Genomic DNA, 23,930 nt, shown 5'->3' with positions numbered 1-23,930 from the left:
TATTCGAATGTGCTTGTATTGTGGTAGTTGTTTCTCGACATTAATTGTCAAATCTCCAAAAATATTTCTATAATTTGTTAAAAAATGCAAATGCAGCTAAAATTATATATTATATTTTCATAAATTGTTTGAGTGTCAAAGCTTATAAAGCTCGAACCTAATTTTGACTTATTTAGACAATTAAATTTCATTCCTTACCTATAGCTCGTAGATGTTTATTTCACCAAACAAATCACTTTTATTTTTTGAGTATGTTAAAAATAAGATTTCCTCTTCTTATCCAAGATTTCGCTAGATATTATATTATATGTATGTATTATATGTACAGGGGCTATACATGTGTGACACTTTCAAATTTTTTTTTTATTTCGCTTATTCGATAGTTTAAAAATATTCTGTGAAATCGGCAAGGTCGTATATTGAATAGTTTTTGAATAGCAGCATTCTAAAAAGCCACCGGTCGCAGGTATAAGCCTCTATAAAGTTTCAACGCGTTTTTCTCGAAACGACGTTTTTCAAAAATGCATATATTTACTATGCAATGTCCTCCAATGCTTTTGATTGATTGAGATTTGTCAATTTCGCATTAAAAAACGATCATTTTTAAACCTAAAAGAAATACTTTTTTTTCAGAACTATGTCATTTTGTTAATTTTTGATATTTTTCAAAAATCGTAGGCCCTTTAATAACCTTTTTGAATGTTATTGTTTCAATACTCATTTGGCCGGAACCATGTCAGCAGTTTGGGAACTGCTTTTGGCATCTCCGAAGACAGCGCATAACTCCGTTAAATTTCAATATTTTTGTACAAATTAAATCTTTAAATATACCTCATTATGTCCAAAGAACTTCGATCGAGTACTTTCCTTAAAAAAAATTCACGAAAATCGTCAAATTTTTCAAGGGTTACACTTATACTACACTTAAACATATACCACTCGTATAATTCGAGCATTTTACTATCACTCAGTCATAACTGTTGATTGAATTAAAAGGTTTCACTCACTATCATCTACAATTCTAGCGTAAATTATGCTCATCAGCTTGTTTAAATACTACACTTTGACTCTCCGTTTCATAAGATGAGAGCATAAAAAACCAAGACTCAATATCCTACTTATAGAAAGTTAACAATAATTTTGAATGTGTATAACAAAAATTCTCTGATTTTATTAGGCGTACAACTTTGCTTGCGCCGTTTTCCAATAGATGGTTCTAGGGTCAAGCACTGGTCGATTAAATCGTTTTATATCGATCTTGGACATTTGTGTCAACATTAACCCAACAAAATATTTGTAGAGATCTGTTTGCATCCCAAATTTATTCTCAACTGAAAATGTCACTTTTTAAGCCGAATTCTAGACATTTATAAGTTTTTTTTTAATTCCAAGAAAAGTGCGGCTGAGGCTCATCGACATTTGTAACCGTTTTTATACAAAAAAAGCCTTAAATTTACAAAAACAAAACGGCGGAAGCAAAGTTGTAGACATAATATATTTTTCCGGAAACTTTCGGAGCAAACGAAACATGGACTGATTTAAAGACCTATTCGCAAATCAATCGTTCATGCTTCTTAAAATATAATTTTTGTACTTAAAGGTGATGAAATTTTTATGCAGGGTATACTATCAAAAAAGGGCAACACATTCTCAATTTTATCTTTCTCAAATTATATGGAGCAATCGATACCTAAATAGTCTTCCCTGACAATATTTGCCATATTTGGAACACTATATCTACTAAGACCTATTTTATGATTAAAAACATATTCATTCTTAAAAATAATTAAAAGTTTCGATAACGAAAATTTATATTACATTACAGCCTTCACATTGGAGTGAAATACAATTCTTTAAGAATTCACTAAAATACATATTACGCTTTCATTGATAATTAAATTTAAACTGAAAATTTATTTATCTCTTCAAATTTAGGTATTAATGAAAATTTTTTGGAAATAATACAAATAAAGTTACAGTTTCCGAAAAAAAATTCCAAAATATGTTTTAGTACGTCCGTTTTAAAATAAAATACCAAAACGTCCTTTTTCACTCTTTAAATTTTACTATACAATTTATAAGAGAAAAAGTTCGTTTCTTAAGTCTTTTGTTGACATCAACTGATCTACATATTTCGACAACAAAAGACTTAAATATAGTAAACATACTGGACCCTTCCCTTACTTTCATAATGTTTTTGAATTTTTGGAAGCACTCCCATGTGATTTTTCCTTTACTCTTATTTTAGTCCAAATTTTTTTCAAAAACGTAATTTAGAAACGAAACGGGTGAATTGTGTAAGTACAAGTGTACATAAAATTATAAGAAACTACTTTCAATCGGTAGACAGATTATATAAAAGTCCATTAACAGTTCAGGGTTGCTAAAGTTTTCGGGAAATTCGTACTAAAGGAAACTGTTTAAATGAAGGAGCAATAATCATAAAATCTATATTCAATTATCGAAAAAAGAAGCTTTTAGACTATTAAGGAATATTTAATTATTCTTTTTCTCTCTCTCTTTTTCCTTCGAGAGAATCTCTTCTGCTCAGGGACCGACATATATTAACATTCATTCATTGTTTGATCGATATTCGTGACCAAGCAACGGTCAAAGTACTGAATTATTAACAGGAAAAAACGTAGGTGAGGTTTTATATTGATTACATTCGATTCTGAAAGAAAAAGAACTGCTTCGATAGCACTTTTTAGTACAAAAACACACCGTATCTATATTTTTAAACTCTTCCGCTTAATTTAGACATAACAATACGATTTTAGTTCACAATACCATTATAATTTTACAGTATTTTTATGAGCTGATAAGCCAGTAATGTGCAAAATATAGTATTAGGTGTTGCTTTTACACTTTCCGCACTGACATAAGCAGCAAATAGATGTAAAAACAATGAAAAAAATATTCAAACTAAACTACGTGCGTTAGTTCTTCAACCGGTTACCAACGACCACAGCTGAAGTAAGCCCGCATCTGAGCCATGTTAGACATTGGTGACGCGGCTGTTGGTGTCTTTATGTCTTTTATTGTTATTATTGTATGTAAAAATTAATATTTCTATTAGTTTTCATTTAGCGTGTCGCTTTACGATTATCTTCAAGCTTTTATCTATTGTTTTTTCGCTAATAACTATATACAAACTTTATGAGCATTTTAATTGCCGTCGGTTGTAAAAAGAAAATTTTTATTTTTATTGTATTATATAATATTCGATTGTGACATCTGTTGATGTCGTTGGAATGTATGCATTAACGGAGACATTGTTGTGCAATAACACATTTATTTAGTCACAGAGACAGACGCTTATGTCGCCAACATAAATACCTATCGACCCAGTAAGAAAAACTGTGAGAAGTGTGGTAATGAAGTGTAGTAACGATGACTCTGTGAGGGATTCAATAGATCATTGGATACCATAGCTCACAGCTGAATATGGATAATTATCGCTCGATTAAGGGTACTTTGGATCCCAAAGATCTCAGATGATTATCGACCCCATAGATCTAGTTGAATATGGATCTCGACATCAACCTTTGGCCTTTCAAGCAAAAGATTTTTATTGTCAGAAGCAGGACAAACTTTAGATAATCCCTCCGGAATCCGATAATGTTTCGACGACCAAGAATCAATAAAAAAAATATTTCCAGAATCTTGTTGGAAGCGTTATTTAGTCAAAAATTACTAACCTATAAAGGACTTACATATGTTAGACATCAATCCCGGATAAAATTGATATTATAATAGCAGTCGCTATTCCACAAGTAATGGCAAACCGTCAAACAAATTTTTACCAGGAAATAAGTTCTCATAAAATCCATGACCTCTTCGAAATAGGCCTAAAACTTCTAGATTACTTCATGTTTCGAATAATTGAATGAAAGGCTTGAGCAAGCGTCTAGTACCGCTATACGAAAACTAAACCGTCGAAGAATGGAACCATAAAAATTCAGAAAACCACTATTTAAACTCAATATTATTATACTCGATCTCATCGAATCTTTGAGAGTCAAGCAAAATAGCAAACCCAAAAGGGTTTTTCAGATTCAATATTATACTTGGACTTCATTAGATCAAAAGCTTTGGTCTCCAATACTTATTTTCCTACAGGTCACAAAACACTTTCATTGTATGCAATTTGCCATGCTGATTAGGGTGAAGCGTATATCCGCCACTCAGTCATTCGTCTGTCCGTTCGTCCGGTCAGCGAGTAGCGACAATCACTCAGCCAAGTCCCGCTTTGAAAAGCTTTCACTGCATTTTGAGGGCATCGACATGGAAATTATGCAGCGCATTTATATTGATTACAAACATATTTGCATAAATGTATGCATACGTACACCGGTATGGGGAAATGGAAAGGTTTTATTATTGAAAAGTAAAAGCGCGGAACATAACTGAGAGACATGCTTTGATGACTCTACATTGAAAAAGTGTGGAATTTGTTGGGAAAATGTTATTATTTTCATGAAAGGGTTTAAAAGGGTTTCGTATAACAATGACTTAAGAGATTGATATCAAAGTATAATGGTTATTAAAGGGTCTTCAGACTCTTTTCCTCGAATTAGAAATTCAGTTTTTTTTAAAGTTCGAGCTCTCAACTCTGGAGATTGTTATCAAAGTATGATGGTTATTAAAGGGTCTGCACAGACTACTGATCTCGAATGAAATAAGACTCTTCATTGAAATTCGGGTTTTAAAAAGTTCGAGGTCTCAACTGCGGATCTAAGAAATAAGAGATTTCATACGTTAATAAAATGACTTCACAAACTCCTTTCCTCGAATGTAAAAAGATTCTTCATTGTAAGTGGGTTTATAAAAAGTTCGAGGTTTCACTTCTGTATCTAAGAACTCTATTGACAGCTCGTGAAACAACACATCAACTACTTTCGACCCAAGCACAAATCCATATTACTGTCACGATCACATGGCTTTCCGTAACCGAATCGAATAAAGATCTATGTACATATATCAAGCCAAGAATTGTCAACTCGACTACATTCCTCAAAGCTATGTGGTGACTGATTTATACCGCTACAACAACAACACCAATCACCATCAATTGCAACACACAAATCACGCTTCAACTACAACTTTTACCGTAACTTCACCGCCAATTAAAAAAAAAAAACATCGTTAGAAGACAAGAATGCGATGGGCGCAGACCATGAAGAAAGAATTTGAAAAAAAGTGCAGCAAAAGGCGATAATGACAGACAACGCTTTTCCCAAGATACTGTTTACTTCATTCATTCTATTTTTTTTTTGTTGATTCTCATTTCACTTAACCACAAGTGAAACCACCAACCTGCTACCGCCACCGATGATGATGAACGTCGACTATACGACGCGTACCTGTCTCTGATAATGTCGGCTAATGTCTGCCCACCCAGTCATGCGACTCACTCAGCTCCGCGGCCAGCGCGTTGCAGCGATGACGGTGTTGGTGCCGTTATAAAAAGCTTTTTACGGGTACCGTTGACGGTGAGTTGATTGAAATGGGTTGGAAACGCTTGATCGGTTGGAGTATTGTTTGTTGTTTGCGTTGTGTTCAACGCTTGCTTGATTGACGCATTTCTCTTTTCATTTCATTGAGCAGTTTACTGACTTTTTTCATTTTTCTTCGCGCATTCGACTCATTTCGTTTTTCATGCGGCTTCACTCGCGTTTTCTTTCGGTTTGACTCGTGGTAACCCACATCTGTGGCCGATTGATTGGTTGGCTATAAAATTGGTCGTTTTTCATGCATTTTAAGTGCATGATTTACTGAAGCAAATTGCTTTTAAATAAGGTGAGAAATTGCTGAAGTTAATCGTCATACAGTTAGCTGGTGAAACAATCATCTCACGCTTGCGAAACAGACTGCTTTTAATTTCATGCTCCTTAGTTTGGAAATTGAGTTTAAGAAAGCGGTTTTAATTCGAGCTGAGAAGCTCTCACATTTCAGATTCTTAGTCGTCGACACTTGGGCCATTTCAATTATAATTTAACGCGCTCTAATATTTTAGGAGTTTTTGAGGTATAAATCTTTATGAGCCGCGGATTTTAAGACACAAAGAATTAAGAAAACTATACAAGAACAAGTAAGGAAGAGCTAAGTTCGGGTGTAACCGAACATTTTATACTCTCGCAATTTACTTATTTAACTTTGTTTATATTATATAATACACAATTTGACCCTCATATTCGTCATATATATTGTATAAAGTCTATTGAAAGTTGGAAACCATAATATTAGGATAGAAGTACCGAGGTCCTCGTGTTCGATATATGGGGCCTTAAAAACCTATGGTCCGATTTCGGCGATTTTTAGAATGAGGCTGCCACACTATTAAAATAGTATTTATGCAAAGTTCTGCACCGATATCTTCACTAGTGCTTACTTTATATATTGTAAAGTAAACGATTCAGATTGTCTTCAAAGTTCTGGTATATAGGAAGTAGGCGTGGTTGTGAAGCGATTTGGCCTATTTTCACAACATACATTGGGATGTAAAGAAACTATTACAAACCAAGTTTCATTGAAATCGGTCGAGTGCAGCTTCCATCTGCCATTTCTTATGTGAAATTTAGTGTTTCTGGCGTTTTTTGTACAAAAAACTTAGTAGGGGGAGGGGCCACGCCCACTTCCCCAAAAAAAATACATCCACATATGCCCCTTCCTAGTGCGATCCTTCATACCAAATTTTACTTCGATAGCTTTATTTATAGCTTAATTATGGCACTTAATGTGTTTTCGGTTTTCGCCATTTTGTGGGCGTGGCAGTGGTCCGATTTTGCGATTTTTATGGTGCCAAGAAATAAGTGTGCCAAGTTTCATCAAGATATCTTAATTTTTACTCAAATTACAGCTTGCACAGACGGACGGACGGACGGACGGACAGACAGACTTTCGGATTTGAACTCCACTGTTCACCCTGATCACTTTGGTATATATGACCCTATATCTAACTCGTTTAGTTTTGGGCGTTACAAACCGTTATGTGAACAAAACTATAATACTCTCTTTAGCAAATTTTGTTGCGAGAGTATAAAAATTGTCCTGACTTTTTATAAAATTTGTGAAAGACCTTTAGGGGTTAACCGAACCTCCCGACAAAAGCTACAAGTCCAATAGTTCCTCAAAGGTCACGCACCAGTCTTTCTCAGATTGATTTAAAATAACGATACTCCGACTTCGAGTTACCCTAGCCTTAAGAGCAGTCAAAAACTCAATTCTTCTTAGTAATCCCACAAGATATTTTACTCTACAAGCACCAAATCTTAGAAACAAGCGTCTCATTCATATTTAATCAATGGTTCTCTTTCTTCCACTTTCAGTTAAATATCATCTTTCTTTTGCTCTTCGTCGCCGCCCTCAGTCCACCGACTGAAGGTTTCGGTTTTGATTCCGCCAACTCGTGCAGTACACAAGGAACGAAGCTTTCACGTCGCGGACGCGCACAAATGTTGGCCACCATACCCTGTGATCTGACACGTCAAGCCTATTGCCATTTACCCGGCTCGGCTTATCCTTGGCATGCAGTGCGACGTTTCGTACACGAAAATCATGGACTCATGAAGCGTATGTATGGCGATGTGAAACATATTTCGGTGCTGCGCGATGAGATACTCAACAACGAGATCGATGTGGATGATGTCGAAGTGGCCGCCGAACGTTACTCGAAGGAGCCGCATAGAGCACGCGCCGCCAAGTATATGCAGCCGCAGCGTGAGGAGTATGGTGGTATTAAGAACAATGATGTGCTGATGGAACCGCATTTTAGACCGGTCTCCACAACAACAACTACCACAACAGTCGCACCGGATGAAATAAAGGAGGAAACTGTCAGTACAACAAGTGAGGTTACGGTGGTGGAATCGAAAATGGAACCCGAAGAAAGGCCAGTGAAAATACCGAACGGTGGGCTAAGACGCAGAGTTAACGCGAATTCGAGTGGTGGTGGACATAGACGACGCGTTAATGTCTATGTTAACCGTAATAGACCAACACATTCGTCGCTGCGCCGACGCACATCTACAACAACCACGACAGAAGAACCGAAGCCGGTAGAGGAAAGTGCAGAACAGCCCGCAGCTGTAGTGTTACACGAAGAAACCATACTCGAAATACCCGAAGACGATGGTAATCTCGCTTCGAATAGTGTATATGAGATACCCACATTACAGGATGCGGCAATGAATATGGGCGACAACATACAGATCATCGAATCGCCACAACTCGGACAATTACAGAAACCGTTGACGGAAGAAAGAAATAGTTCAGAGACTGCCACCATTTCGACCACACTTAAGGTGGTGTCCACGCCCGCAACCAAGATGCGGCCGGCAGCTGGTGCAATACCGGCCTCACCGGCACCGGTAGCGCCCACTCTACTGCAACAACAACTTAAACCACAAGCGGAACGTCAACGACCGGGCCAACAGCCAACACAAAAACTCAAACTGCAACAAGTGAATAAACCGCAGCCAACAAATGCCGATGCGAGCGGCGTAAAAGAAAGTTCGATATTAAAATCAAAACCAACCAACGAAAGTGAACGTACACAAAGCGCCACAGCAATAGCACCCGTGGACAACAACAGCGCAGCAGCAGCAACACAAGCGCTGAAAGCTGCGAATGACGATACAGACGTTACAACGGACGCCGATAATGGAGCGACGCTGTCGGGCATTGGTGTTACGAACGCCGAAACGGACGTCACAGCAACCGTGACGGCAACAGCGACAGCGCCGGCAACCGCAACATTAGCAACCGGCGCACAATTGAAATTTGAGCTGAGCAAAAAGAAGAATCAACATGTTGACAGTGAGCATAAAGCCGAACTATCGGCAGTGACTTCAATCGAAACAGCAGCGCCGACTACCGTCGCAACGAAGCTCACTTCCACACAAGCCGAATTGTCTTCGGCTGCGAAGACTACAAGCGCGCCAAGTGCGGCAACAACCGGTGCAGAGACAGCACCGTCAGCTCAACAGACTGAGCTGCTTACCGGTGAGAAAATTCAGAGACCACAACAAACACCACAAGCTACGCCATCCCAGACCACGCCAGTCAGTGCTACAGCAGCAGCGTCGACGAAACCAGTGCTACGCGATGGCCAATTGTATCAAGATGCGCTGAAGCAAGAGGTGAAACCGGCTCCCAATATGCGCGGCATGTAAGTGAAATATTGTGATAGATGGTATTAGAAGGCAATTAAAGTGGTCGGGTTGAATTTTACGAAGGGGTGGTCGAAGAAAGCAAATAATAGAAATATAATACTTTCGTTTTGTCGGAAAAGCCTTGAGCTTCGAAAAACCAACTGGACGAATGCAATCCTACTCCAAAGTTGTGTCAACAAAATCGATCAGTTTTCACTCTAAGGATCGTATTAACGAAACTTAGGGAGCGCCACAATTGGTGAGGTTAAAAATTTCGATTTTCGATTTTTTCGAATTTCTTTTAGACCTTATTTTCTACATCTCCGCCTCTGAACACGGAAAAACTCTCGGCTATTACAAATAGAATCAGTTGAGACAACCAAACTATGTTTTCTTCTGGAAAGCTTTTTGTCCGAACTTTATATAGAGCTCCTGAAAATATTTTCCGAGCTTCTTGAACCCTTCTTTGACCAAAAACAAGGATGAACTACGTATATATTACCGCTCCATTTATTTTACTTTCTTTTTTCTTTCCAGTAATGCCTGCCCTGTAAAGGAGGAAGTGGTCGCACCCTTCTGGGCCAACAACACACGCGGCGAAGTTTTGGCGCTCCTAAATCTCTACCCCTTCGAACAGTATGTGCATTGGGAGAAATGCACACATGAAAATCGACAGATGTACTGTCGTGAGGGTTGCCGCTGTGAACAACAATACCGGCTACATCGTCTACTAGCCTACGATCCGCACAACGAATGTCGCGGTATTTTCTCTGATTGGTTTCGTTTTCCCTCGTGCTGCATTTGTAAGTGCTATGGCATACCGTCGGAGTTCCGTGCTACATCACGTAGTCCACGTTCCGAACGCATGGATGACTTTGAGCCTGTAGCACAAGAAACCGATTTCGAAGACGATAATTATGACGCGGACGTAGAAGATGCAATGGAATCGTTGGAGGGCCAACAGTCGCCACATCCGATTGATGTTGCTGAACGATTGGTGCGACAAGCGATCTACGAACATGCCACAGAGGATTGGTATCGACCGAAGGATGAATTCGACTTTTATGAGGGTTAGAAGTAGTGCGCTTTGAAGGCAAGAAAGGCAGATTGGAGATTGAAAGGTATCTTAATTAGTTTATGGGGAATCTTATTACTGGAGTTTTGTAGAAAAGATTTCGAGCTCTTAGCATAAAGTGAGTAGTAGGTGGTTCGAAAGGTTATCAAATAAAGGAAAGGATATTGATCTAAACTTTCGAAGACGAATGTACATATACATATATATAAATCTTTATTATACTTACCAAGGTTGCAATTATAAGAGATTTGAAGAACTGAAAGGAAGAAAACAAACTTATTAGAATTATAATTGAGGCCAATAGTTATACAGATTTTTTAAAGTTTTTCAGGAATGGTTAGTCCTTCATAATTCATAAAGATTAATATGACGAGTCAGGTTAGTTTATGGAGTAACTTAGGCGGACTTACCTATATATCGGTCATGTATCGTTCCCGGTTGACCCATTGGATGGTGTGAGGTTGGAACTGTGGATAATAAAGACCGTTCCCTTAAGATTGGACACGATTGTTGGGAAATTCAGATAGTTCAAAGATTTGGAAGATAATCCTACCTCAGTTATGAGAATCTTTCTGGGAAATTTGATCGAAAGTCTTCTTTTAAGAACGAACGAACACAGTAATAAAACAGTCTCATAATAATTTGGTAGGAAAGGTTGATGTTCGGAACTCGGAAGCAATTACTAACTGATAAGAGTCTTCCACTTGACGAACAGTAGTGTTCTGACCTTCATAAATGCAGATATTATCAGAGTTAGTGGATTCAAAATCAGGAACGATGTAGAAAACGTGATTACAGCTATCTCGAGAAGATTTAAGATTTCAAATGATGTTTGACCAAAGGTCCGAAACGTCAAACAGATCCTGGGTACAACTGATATACAAAATAGCGGTTGTCATTTAAGGCTTAAAAATATACCCAAACGTCAATAGTCAAGCCTGACCTTAAGCGCCTCATTTTAGTTATAGACATATTACTCTTTTAACTATTCTATTGCTCAGTCTCTAAAACAACAACTCCAGTATATGATTTTCAATTTAAAAACAAAAAAAATAATGTTTGCCTATTTTAAATTATTTTTTAAGGTTAAGTAGAAGTTATATTGATTATTATAAGTCTCAGTTCATATTTTTCTGCAGCTAGTCGAAATTTTTATTGTTAATTTATAATTTTAATATTTAAGGAAAAAGCGTAGGCGTTATATCGATTGTAAATATAGTTTTATGATATAACGCCGAGAATACGAAGTTTTTACCACGAGCGAATGTACCTTGAATACTTAAAGACAAAGTGTGCGCATACCCAGTTGGCTATGTATCTATGAAAAATGCACACTTTGCTTAAGTTTAATTAAATATATGTATGTATAGTGTAAATAAAATACAACATAATAAAATAAAACGAAAATAGTAGCGTTAATATTTTAAACTTTAAATTTATAAAAAAAATATTTGATTTTTATATAAAAATATAAATAATTTATATTTATTTAAAATCGCAGAAATATTAAAAAATATTAATTAATTAAGTTTTTAATAATTATGATTTTTTATTTTTTAAATAAATAATTTAACATTTGTGGCCATAAAAAATGTTTCAATACTAAAAACTATTTAATATAATGGATATATTTAAAAGCACAGTTGAAAAAATTAAAAAAAAATAAGAAAATTTCTTTGAATAATACAACAATTAGAACAACAACAACAAATTTATCCCGTTGAATTCAATATAAAAAAGACGCATGTTTCATTAGACTGGTATAATACCCAGCTAAACGATTATGTCAGTCTATAACAGTTTTATACCAGTTGTGTGCTCGATTCGCTACTCTCTTAAGTTTGGCAAAACGAATATAGTTTATGATTAATGGTATAACACCCAGCTAATCGATTATACCAGTCTATACCAGTTTTATACCAGTTATGTGTTCGATTCGACTAGTATAACACCTGTGTAATCGATTATGTTAGTCTATACCAGTTTTATACCAGTTGTGTGTTCGATTCGCTAAACTCTAAAGTTTGGCAAAACGGAGGTAGCTTATGATTATTTAAAAAACGGATAGTATACTTAAATAGTCTTCGAAAATTTCGTTTTTACAATATCTTAAAATCAGAGGGGATACAATTGACTATTTTTCTTAAGTAGTTTCAATTTGGACCACTATAGTAGACACAACTCGAGATAATCAGCGGAAAAAATTGCTTGACTGATATTTTAAGAGTGGTCTTTTTTACAGTTCATCAATTCAGTTGATTTTTTCTTAAAAAAAAATAAATAAAATGTTGGAAAATTAAAGCAAAATTTCTGTATTTATTGCAAAAAAGTTCCATTTATTGTAATTCATTTGTAAAATAAGTATGTATATATATATATATGTATAATAACTTCATTGTCTCTTGCATGCGTTTGAGCAAAATCTACCAACAACACATCAACACATTTACCGTTAATCGACATAATTTTCGCATATGTAAATTACAACAATTATATAAAAATATTTTATTTTTTTCATCATTACATATACAAATAATTATATGTATTGATATGTGCATGTAAGCTAGTTGCCTAATTGTTATTGTTGTTATTGTATTTAATACATTTTAAAGTGCATTTCACAGGTAGTATAATACAATAATATTTAAATATTGTAATATAAATATTTTTTTTATAAAAATACATATTTTTTATAATATTAAAATTAAAATTATTATTATTGCATGTACATATATGATAAAATGTTCTATTATTAGCTTAGTATAAATGTTTCTTAAACATTTTTGTGTTAACTTTTTAAGGCAACATGTTTTGTAAACTTTATTATCATTTTAATAAAAATTTATATTTTTGTAATTTATTTTCACACTTTATTATTATTTTAATAAAAAAAGAATATCTTAAAATATTAAATTAGTTTCTTTTTTAACTTAAAGTAAGCAAGAATTGCATGTTAAAATTTTATTTTAATATTTTTTATTTTAGTAACAAAAAAATAAGCAATTGAGTGAATAAAATTGTTAATAGCAATAAATAAAAATTTGCAAAATAAAATAATGAAATTATGTGGCTTTGCAGTTTTTATTTTATTTTATTTTTTTTGTTAAAAAAAAATATATAACAATAAATATTCATTTTAATAAAAAAAAAATTAATTAACCAAAAAAATATTTTTTTTTTTCATAAATAAATTTTTTAACACAATTTATTTTAATTTTATTTATTTATTTATGTTTTAATTAATTTACTTATTTTTTAATTAATTAATTTATTTTTTTATTAAATAATTTTATTTAATTTATTTATTTTATAAAAAACGGAATACATTTTTTTTATTTTCGACTTTGTGTTAAAAAATATATAAAAATAAATAATTATTAAAAAAACTAAATTTTTATTAAAAACAAACAAAAAAATAATTTTTATTTTTTAATATTTTTTTATGCAATTTAATTTTAATTTAATTAATTAATAAATTTTTTCATGTTACTTTATTTTATAAAAAATATGAAAAAAGAAGTAGTAAATTAAGTTTATTTTAAATAATTATTTCTAAAAAAAAATTAATTTTTATTAATATAAAAAAGTTAAATTAAATAAAATATTATAATTTTTATTTAATAATTTTTATTTTATATATATTATAATTTTTATTTTTTTATTAAATTTTATTTTAATTTAATTAATTTATTTTTTTATTAAATTTAATTTTAATTTAATTTATTTTTTTCATGGAAACTCTTACTCTATTTTATAAAAAAATTTAAGAAGTTGTAACAGTTTCTTTTTATTTTTTTAAACAAATTTGTTTTGTAAATCAATTTAATTTTATTTTAATTTATTCATTTTTTTCTTCATGTAAATTGTTACTTTATTTTATATAAAAATTATTAAAAAATGAACTAAAAGTTCTTTCCACATTATTTTTTTTATAAAAATAAAATATTAATTTATAATTTTTTTTTATTTATCAATATTTTATTTTTTTTTAATTATGAAAAAAAAGTATAACTAATTGATAAAAAAATATTTATTTTTAAAGAATATTGTTTTATTTATTTTATTTTTTATTAATTAAAAAAATATTTTTTTTCAATATTGCATGTTAAAAGTTATATATTTTTTTTATTTATAAAAAAAACATTGTCTTTATTTATCATAATTTTTTTTTTTTTAATTTATAAGAAAAACATTGTTTTTATTTATCAATATTTTTTTATTTATCAATCATTTTATATTTTATTTTTTTTATTATAAAAAAATATTTTTTTTTCAATTATCAATATTTTATTTTTTATTACAAAATTGTTTATTTTTTTTTTTAATAAGTATAAAAAAAATTTAAAAAACTAAAATAAAAATAAATAAAATAAAAACTACCATGTAAAGTTTTTGCAATATTTTTATTGTTTTAATTTGTTTTTTATAAATATAATTAAAAAATACCAGTTTTTTTGTGCAAATTTCAAGTCTCAAATAAAAATTTTACTTTCATAAGGCTAGTGAAATAATCATTTTTTTCTTGTAATTTTAACATAATTGCTGTTTTTTAATTTTTTGTTATATTAACATGTTGTGTAAATAATAATAAATATATGCATATAATTGTGTTTATAATACATTTACAATTTAGTAAACTAAAAATATATGTGTATATAATATATAGTAAGTGCAATTAAAATATAAATAAAACTGCAAAGTTGAAATATATAAAGTTAAAACTAGAAAATAAAAGCATTTAACGCAAATACATAATTACTAACATTTAACAAAATACCAATATTTGTTTGCTATATATATGTATATTCTATATATATATATATAACTTTAAATCTTTTGTATTACATAATATATGATATGTACGTATAAATGAATATGTAATGCATGTTTATAAGTAAATAAAAAATATATATATGTTTATAAAAAATTGTATTGCATTAGATGTAGTGTTATTGTTGTTTTTTTTTTACCCTGTAACCCTGTGAAATTAGCATAATAATTTTTTGAAGCGATTTGAAAACAATAATTTAGGCATGTGCCGCAGGCTTGGCCTGCTAGGCTAGTAAAACAAATTGTAGTTAAAAAATATAAAACAATTTTTAAAACTAACTAGTTTTCGTTGCTTACTCAACTACAGACATACCGAAAAGTATGCGTATATTTTACATTTTCTCGAACATTGTGCTTAGTAACTAAATGTTTTTAGCATTTTTTTCATAAACTTAAAAACGTAAATAAATATGGTTTAGCGGAAATAAATGGAAAATATTACAGAAAGATTATAGCGTAAAATAAAATAATAATACAGCTTTAGAATACAGGAGGGGAAAATAATAAAGCAAAATAATAATAATAATAGTGAAAATACTTTGCGTTTTAAGCGCGATTCGCTTAATTGGAGAAGATAAATAAGTAGAACAGAAAATGTGCAATAGTTGAATTAAAAAACAATTTCGAAAATTAAAAAAAAAATTATAGTGATTTTATAGAACACCATGTCACGTGTGTTTTTTTCAGAATTTTCTTTATAAAATCTACTTTCAATAAATGCAACAAAAATGTTGCTAATTAAAACAAAAAAATATTCAATTTAAATAAATTTTAAATAATTATTAATTTAATATTAAATTTAAATAGAATTAATTTTTAATAAAATATTAATTCAATTAATATTTAATTCAATTAATTTTTAATAAAATTTCAATTTAAATAGCATTAATTAAAAAATAATAATTTTAATATAATTAACATTTAAAGTTTAAAAAAAATTACGCGTTTCTCCTAAAAGCTATTGGACATTCTCTGAAAAATCATTTTTGTCATTGTTGTTGTTGTAGCAACTTAGTTCAACTACAGGTTGTAAAGCAATAAGTAGTAAGTAGCTTACAGTGTAAATATATAATTTACAGTTAATAGTTAACAACTAATAAAAGCTAAAAGCAAATCATACTAAGTCAATACTTCTTAGAAGGTTAGTTAATACAAAAGTAGTTATCTACAGATAACGATAAAGATAAAGGGACGAAACACAACAAGAAATGTAAAGGGGGAGAAAAAGTAATACAAAATGTCGAAAAGGAAAGCCGACGTTTATATGTAACTCCAAAAAAAAAAGTAAAATTAAAAAAATTAAATGAATTTAAAAAAAAGAAAAAATAGAAAAAATTGAAAAAAAAAATAAAAAAAAAATAAAAAGAAATAAAAATAAAAAAAAAATAAAAATACAAAAATTAAAAAAAAATTGTAAATAAAAAAATAAAATAAGCGGAAAAGAAAATAATTTTCAACAAGAAGCGCAGTTTAAGCTTTCAAAAATTAAAAAGAAAATAAAATTTTTAAGCCAACAAAGCTTAACTTAAAAAATATTAAAGGCAAAATTGTATTGTCTGCTGTCTCATAATGCATAGACAACTCACTAATCGGAAAAAAAAAATATTATAATACGAAAATAAAAATAATGTGCGCATTACACTATACACCTAAATCGAAAGCCACTAACAATAATTAAACGTTCACAGGCACCCACAGCAATTTATCGAGTTCCTTGTCCACGGCATCCGTGATTTGTGTGCACATATGCTTGATGCTAACGCCCGGTATTACAGCTGAGGGAGAACACAACAAATATTAATATATATAGACACACCTGAAAATCTGGCAGCCACTCACCTGATATGTACTGTTTGTAGTCTGCCTCGAGTTTCAACGCCCGTTCGTACATTTCCTTGGCGGCCTTAGCCGATATTTTATCAATACCGAAATCACGTATTTCACGTATTTGTTTTGCCGATTTGAAACGTAAGAGCAAAACGATGGGATAGATTTGTAGACGCTGTAGACGTTCAACGGCCGATGGTGATATGTCTAAAATGCAGTGGCGGCGATCCTTTAAGGGAGGAGGGGAGAAATTACAACGATTGCGTCATTTTTGATTAAAAATTAGAAACTGCAGGTTGTTGTTGTAGCAGAAATAAAACATTAAAACAAAATAAATAGCCGCAATACAGACGTAGTCAATCTGGATATATAGTCCGTCCACCGTGAAGCTTAGTTTAACCAAAATTTCAGAAAATTTAACAAAAGTCTTATTTTTTTAATTCAAAATCTAATTCGCCGTGTTTAGATCATAGAGAAGTAGGGGGTTCATCCAACGACAGCCGGTAAGACTTTATATAGAAATTATCCGGCTAAAGAATTTTTGACATTCTCCGTTTACATCAATAATTAATTTCAAAATAAGCGTGTGGTGAGTTTGAGGTGAATATAAAGGTGTGGTGAATTTCGAAAAAGTGCGCTCCCACAAAAGGAAACCATTCCTTTTACATCAATTATTAATTTTGAAAAATCGTGTGGTGATTGTGAGGTGAATATAAAAGTATGGTGAATTTTGAAAAAGTGCGCCTACCGCTGCGCTCCCACAATTTTGTTGTAATTTTTTGTACACTATTACAACAACTACAGCAGTACAACAACATTGTCCACAGTTTCTGAATTCAATAGCTTAGCTACTCACATTCTTGCATGCATTATTTATATTCTCCACCGTTGTACACTCGAATTTATTGCCACGACGGCGATAATCAACGAAAATATTCTCCTGCAAGCCCTCTTCCATGGCATTCTGTGAGCAATCCATTGTGGTCACTTCGCACATTTTAAATAAATTCGAAAAATCAATAGTCAAACGTTCCATAACACGCTCCGATAGTGGACCGATTATAAGCACCGGCCGGCGTACGGGTGCTGTATTGTAATATGAAACAAAAAAACATTTTAATAACCACTTCCAACGCCTAATTCATGCATTACTCACAGTCCAAACGCTCCACACGCTGATAGCTCAATATGCCACCGTCATCGTTCAATATGCCCGAATCGGGAAAGAAGCTTAGCTGTGTGTTGCTGAAACTGGCTATTTCGGTGGAGTCACGCGATGAGCTACGCTGGTGCTTTTTCCGACGAAAAAACGAACGACGCGCCGATGTGCTGCCACGACGCGCGGTGCCGCCCTCACAGTCGACCACCTCGCCAGCGCGCAACTCCTCCTCAACTCTAAAAGCACACGTGGGTATGGCGAAATTAGTATATTTGAAATACAAAAACAACTAGGGTTATAGACCTAGTCAAGTAGTAAAGACGTACTTCATTTGACTCGGTATAATGCCGCACTCCTTGCGATGACCTTTCGCATCCAATTTCCAAGCGCGCCACAAACCGAATGTACCATTAAAAACCGTATTGTCCACATAGAGCACCTCATCCTTGACGAAACGCAGATCGCCATCATTCAGCTCGCCGGTACGATCGAAACCGACGCGTATATAAAAAGAATCACCGGTCTTGTCTTTAATTTGCTTTAATTCTATTGAGTAAGTTGTGTAAAAATATAAATTTGTTTGCTGTTAAGACTGCACACATCTTCGCCATTTTCACACTCACTTTTCAATTTATTCTGCACCAACAAAGTGACAGTGTCCGTCAACTTGGATATCTCATTGGCCGCCTGCTCGGCCGTCACACAACGCAAGTCAACACCATTATATTCCAGTATCTGATCACCTTTGCGTATGCCAGCGATATCAGACGGTGAACCCGGGTGTACGTCGTGCACAAAGATACCCACCTTATTGCCACCGAACAGCTTGATGCCCAAATTCTTCGATTTATCCATACAGAGTGTAACATAGCGCGCCTCCTCCTCGTACACCGTCGACGTGGTCGAGGCTGTGATCGTTGTGGTAGCTGCCGAGGAAGGCAAATCCTGACTGCTGCTTATGTCCGATTGATTTTCCAAGCTGTCGGCGAAGCTCTGACCTTTGATCGATTGTGTTGAGATCAATGAACTCGACTGTGGCATTATGTTCGTCTGTTGGGCCAATGGATTGTTGGTCGGTGCCGAGATTGGTAGCGGTGGCAACGACGACAATATGGTGCGCACCGGTGGACGTGGTGAATTGCGTGGTGTGGGCGAGCCAGAGTGATTAACTGGAGATTCAGTCTCGAGATTATTGGTACCGTCGTATTCGCCAGAGTGAAATTCTTGAAGGATGAAGGTGTGTGTTACAAAAAAATATGTTGGATAATTTGATTTCACCAAAAACAGGGTGACACGATCGTTTAAATTTTGAAAGTTAAAAATTTTGAGCACTTTATTTCCAAACTTGTTTTCGAAACTTTTTGTTAGTATTTTTGAAAATTGAGAGAAATATTAAAAAAAAAATTAAGAATTGATGGTGAAAGCCGATTTGGATCGTTATACGATCGCATTGAAAATAAAATGAGAGTTTTGAAAAACTCAAAATTTTGATAATAACGGTAAAAATAATAGCAATAATCGATCATGTGTTTTTGGTACTCAATTGCATTTTGTCTACTCACTTTCCGGATTGTACTGCACCAGCATGGTGATCGAGTTGCCGCATTGCCTTAATACATTTGCCGCAATGTCATTTGTAGCCGAACGCATATTGATGCCGCACACTTCTAAGAGTTGATCGCCCACCTGAAGACCCGCACGCGTGGCAATGCTCTTATCGGCTACAGTCGATACAAAGATGCCGCCACCATTGTTGTTGCATTGTATGGTAATGCCGAGCGATTTGTCGCTCTTCTCGATCGTGACTCTTCTAAGGTCTCCAGGGCATAAAAAATCCGACGGCGCATTCGAATTACGCTTACTACCGCCATGACTCAACACTTCGACATGCACTTGCGGCATCGGTGAACCGCGTCCACTGCCGCCACCATTCGCCGCAACCGCAGCAATTGCCGAGTGATGCATTAGCATGGATGGCGGCGGACCGGACATACTCATGCCACAATAGTGATGATCAATCGAACCGGAACTGTTCTTCACGCCGGCGCTATTCTTACTCGCCACACTCGGATTGGATGGTATGCGCAAGCGTTGATGATCCTTTTTGCGTGGAAATGTGCCACCCTCGTAGATGATGCCGCCAGCACCGCCAACACCGGGCATAGCGCCGCTGTGCGGATGATGATAATGCGTCGGTAGCGGGTAATCTTGCACGTATTGCGAATGCATTGGCAAACCGGGCGTCATAAAGTCCATATCGAATTTATCCACCGAACTGGTGGGTATGCCGATCGCACTATTGGCGGCCGTATCCACGCCGCCATGTTGAGACGTATGCGGCGTCGATGTGTGCGAGTGCGGTCCATGCGAGTGCGGATGTGTGTGTAGTGGCGGTGAGGAGGGCAATGTTAGCGGACTAGAGTGACGTATCTGACGCATTGAGTTTATGGAATTTTGTGTGAATGTTGGAAAGAGTTGTGAGTGTCGGTTGTGCATTGGTGCGGCCATATTATTCGAATGGAATAGTACGCTATTGACACCGATACCGCCACCACCAACACCAGCACCACCGCTGATGCCGCCGCCGCCACCATGACCACCATGGCCAACACCACCAACACTGGCGCTCATAATGCCCGAGGCAATACTCTCGCTGTCACTTGGATACTTGGAGACATTCTTATTAGCTGCCGCTTGTGGCATTGGTATGCCACGTTTCTGATAATGATTGATTGTCGCACATTCACTATTTGGCGGACTCTTCGCCGACAATATGGAATCAATTGAGTTTTGCGACTTAATCGAGATCATGTCCAATGAATTCTGTTGTGTTGTGGAAGAGCTGCGCGCAAAACTCGGCGGATGGAGATTCAGTGGTGTGAAGAGCGCCGAATGTGGCTGTGATTTTATCGAGCTCATGCTGGTGGGCATACCAACACCGCCCATACCCACATTGCCGCTATTCAACATATCGAAAATATGCGGTTTTCGTGGCAGAAACTCCGCACCGGTGCCGCTGTGTATGACCTGTTGCTGCGCCTGTTGGCCGCTGGTCTTGTAGAACTCCGTCGGCGTAATGTTGAGCGAGTAGCGATTTTGATAGTTGTGCACACGCTGATTACCGTACTTGTCCGGCACGGGCGGTATTTTCACACGCATATTCGCGCCCATGATGGGCGCTGGCCTTTGTAACGGCTTTGTCGGTTCGCCCAACAACGCCACGTTGTCTATTTGTGGCTCCGCATACACAGAGTGTCTGTAGTTGGCATACACGTTAGTACCATTGCCATTGCCGCCATTCACGTTCGGCATAACCGTTGTACCGGGTGTGGGGCTGAAGAGCGCCGAGGCGGGTATAGGGTTAGAATTGCGATGTGGATTGGTTTTGACGGCTTGTCCCGCACCTGTGATGCCGTTGCGTATATGCGCTTGCGGTTTAGCTTGCGGCGGCAACGGTGGGGGCTGCTCATCGGATGTCTCGCGCTCGTCGTCCTTATCGACATTTATCGGACCGGCAGTGAAGAGTGCGAGTGGTGGTCGCTTCTTCTCACGTTGCTGCACTATGGTGCCTGTGGGATTTTCGTGTGTGGCATTGAGTATATTCGCGCGTGGCCATGTACCCATGCTCTTGGCAGCCGCTTCCTTTTCTTTTTTGCTACGCTTACCACGTCGTGGTTTCTCAGATGAATTCTCGCTTAACACCGAATCCAATTCGGCGAGCGCATCATGCTCTTGCGTGAAATGATCCACATCAGTGCCAGGCTTCGAGATGTGTATCTTCTTGAAGATGCTTAACATTTCCGAAAATCTCGAAGGATGCTTGGCGCTCGTCATGCGATGCATCGAATCAATAGAATCGGTTTGCGCTGATGAGGTGGTCATTCGACGCTGTCCATCACCATAACCCATATCCTGCACATTCTTCAAAGCGAATATGGTAATGGCGTCGTTGCGCTCATCGTTCAGCAAACTCATCACATCGTCCACAGAGTGTATACCTTCCATTGATTTATTATTAACGCTCAACACACGATCGCCCACATCCAATTCGGGTTCGTAGGCTGCCAATGAGTTCGGTTCGATTTTCGAAATAAAGACACCGGTGTCTAGACTCAAACCATGATTCATATTATTCTGCATATTCAAATGCACCGTATAGAAGTGTCGTTTGCTGTGACGCGTGCGCGACACCAACAACTTACAACGCGGCGCACTACTGCGTATTTCATCCAACACCATGCGCTTCGTCATGGTTTGACAATCGAGATTGTTCACCTTACAGATGACATCGTTCATCTTCAGTTTGCCAAAAGCGGGCGAACTATTGGTGACGCCACACACCAATTGCCGATTATTGCTGTCATCCAATATTATGCCGATATCACTATCCGAGTGGTAGTTCAACTCAATGTCGAGCAGATCTTCTGCCTCGTAGGTGCTCATGCGAAAACTGCGACGCGATGTGCTGTCAATATTTTGATTTTCTATTTGCTCCTTCAGTACGTCGATCTTCTTTTGCGCCTCATCCTTTTGCTTCTTTATTTTCTCGCTGTCACGTATGGCCGAGAGCAGATCAGAGATCGCCTTGTCGCGTTCTTTGCGCAAATTATCGCACAACGACTTAACCGAATCGCGCTCCTGTACGATTTTCTCACGCTGCGAAATGGCCCAATCGCGTACACCCTTCGCCTGTTCGGCATCTTGCAGCGCACGCTCCACCTCCGAGTTGGCCTTCTCGAGACTTTTACGCAACTTCTCCACCTCCTTGAAATCATCTTTGCTATCGGAAAACTCCTTCGACCACGAATTGGATTTGAGTAAATCGCGCTTTTGCAATTCGGCATTGGCTTGATGCAACTCATTGATTTCGGTCTGATAGAGCAGATCATTTTTCTTGTAGTTCTCAATTTCCTTTTTGGCTGCCGACAGATCGTCGAACATTTTCTGATGCTCATGCAATACATTGTCCTTCTCGGAGAGCAGCTGTTTCAGCTCCTCATCGATGCGATTGCGTTCGACCGTTATGAGCAGCACCTTCTTGGACTCCTCCGAGAGTAGTGATTTCAACTTTTGTATCTCCTTCTCCATGGTGTCACGCATCAAATTGAAATGATCACGCGATTCACGATAGAAATTGCGTTCTTTCTTCACATTGTCAAGCTCGACAAATGTTGAGTTGTAACTCTTTTTATACTTATCACGTTCAGCAATAATCAATTTGCGTTCATTCACCAAATCGGCATTGGTCTCCTTACACAAATGCAACTCTTCCAGCAACTTTTCACTTTGCTGCAGCAGCTTTTCATTCTCTCCGCCACCGCGTCCGACCGCCACATCGCCATAATAGTACGCATTCGCCGCTGCATTCGCCGACTTATTGCCATTCTCATTCTCCAAACGTATCAGCTGGCGCTCGAGTTTCGTATTCTGCTGCTTGAGACGCGCATTCTCCGCCATTACATCGATGAATTTATTACGTTCACTACTCTCCAATTGCGCCATGGCGTTCACATATTGCTCCTGATAGTAGGCCACCTGATCGCGCAACTCTTCGCAGCGGCACAATGCATCGGCGCGCTGATGCCGCAACTGATTGATTTCCATGAAAGCCGGGCTGTACGGTGATGACTTCATCACCTCGTATTGTGTGCCGTTCGCAACATTGGCATTGTTTACATTGCCGCCACCGCCAGCGGTGTTGCCACTAACAACGCCGCCGCTGCCACCACCGCTACTACTATTGCCACTACTTTGTCCATTATTATTGGCCAAATTGGCCGCATTTGTGTTGCCGCTCGAATTCAATGTGGGACGCAGCGTTCGATCATAACCGACATACTCGGGACTTTCTTCTGCAGATGTAAATAAATTTAGATTTGTATTT

The 23,930-nt window shown here is 35.9% G+C and overlaps 2 protein-coding genes across 4 annotated transcripts in view; one reads left to right on the top strand and one right to left on the bottom strand.

Moving 5' to 3' along the window:
• LOC105216604 (protein spaetzle 4) overlaps window positions 1-11,246 on the top strand; it is a 28,780-nt gene extending 17,534 nt beyond the window's left edge. The window contains exons 3-4 of the mRNA XM_054227987.1: window positions 7,332-9,172; window positions 9,693-11,246. Coding sequence (XP_054083962.1) covers window positions 7,332-9,172; window positions 9,693-10,230 — 2,379 coding nt within the window. The 3' untranslated portion in view covers window positions 10,231-11,246. The remainder of the gene's footprint in view (window positions 1-7,331; window positions 9,173-9,692) is intronic.
• The window catches only part of LOC105216605 (disks large homolog 5), a 264,508-nt gene that overhangs the window by 233,461 nt on the left and 7,117 nt on the right, over window positions 1-23,930 (bottom strand). For 2 of the 3 annotated variants that reach the window (XM_054227985.1, XM_011191191.3), the window contains 7 exons: window positions 19,609-23,898; window positions 18,670-19,269; window positions 18,373-18,592; window positions 18,044-18,282; window positions 17,744-17,973; window positions 16,900-17,116; window positions 16,490-16,835 (listed from right to left, as the gene is read on the bottom strand). In XM_054227985.1, coding sequence (XP_054083960.1) covers window positions 16,735-16,835; window positions 16,900-17,116; window positions 17,744-17,973; window positions 18,044-18,282; window positions 18,373-18,592; window positions 18,670-19,269; window positions 19,609-23,898 — 5,897 coding nt within the window. In that variant the 3' untranslated portion in view covers window positions 16,490-16,734. Of the gene's footprint in view, window positions 1-10,456; window positions 10,487-16,489; window positions 16,836-16,899; window positions 17,117-17,743; window positions 17,974-18,043; window positions 18,283-18,372; window positions 18,593-18,669; window positions 19,270-19,608; window positions 23,899-23,930 lie in introns of those variants that run through there. The other variant, XR_008470603.1, reaches the window with a different exon arrangement.

The sequence above is a fragment of the Zeugodacus cucurbitae genome, chromosome 3 (assembly GCF_028554725.1).
Source record: "Zeugodacus cucurbitae isolate PBARC_wt_2022May chromosome 3, idZeuCucr1.2, whole genome shotgun sequence".
Classification (NCBI taxonomy): domain Eukaryota; kingdom Metazoa; phylum Arthropoda; class Insecta; order Diptera; family Tephritidae; genus Zeugodacus; species Zeugodacus cucurbitae.
Note: the sequence above shows the minus strand (reverse complement) of the source record. Positions and strands in the feature narration are given on the sequence as shown.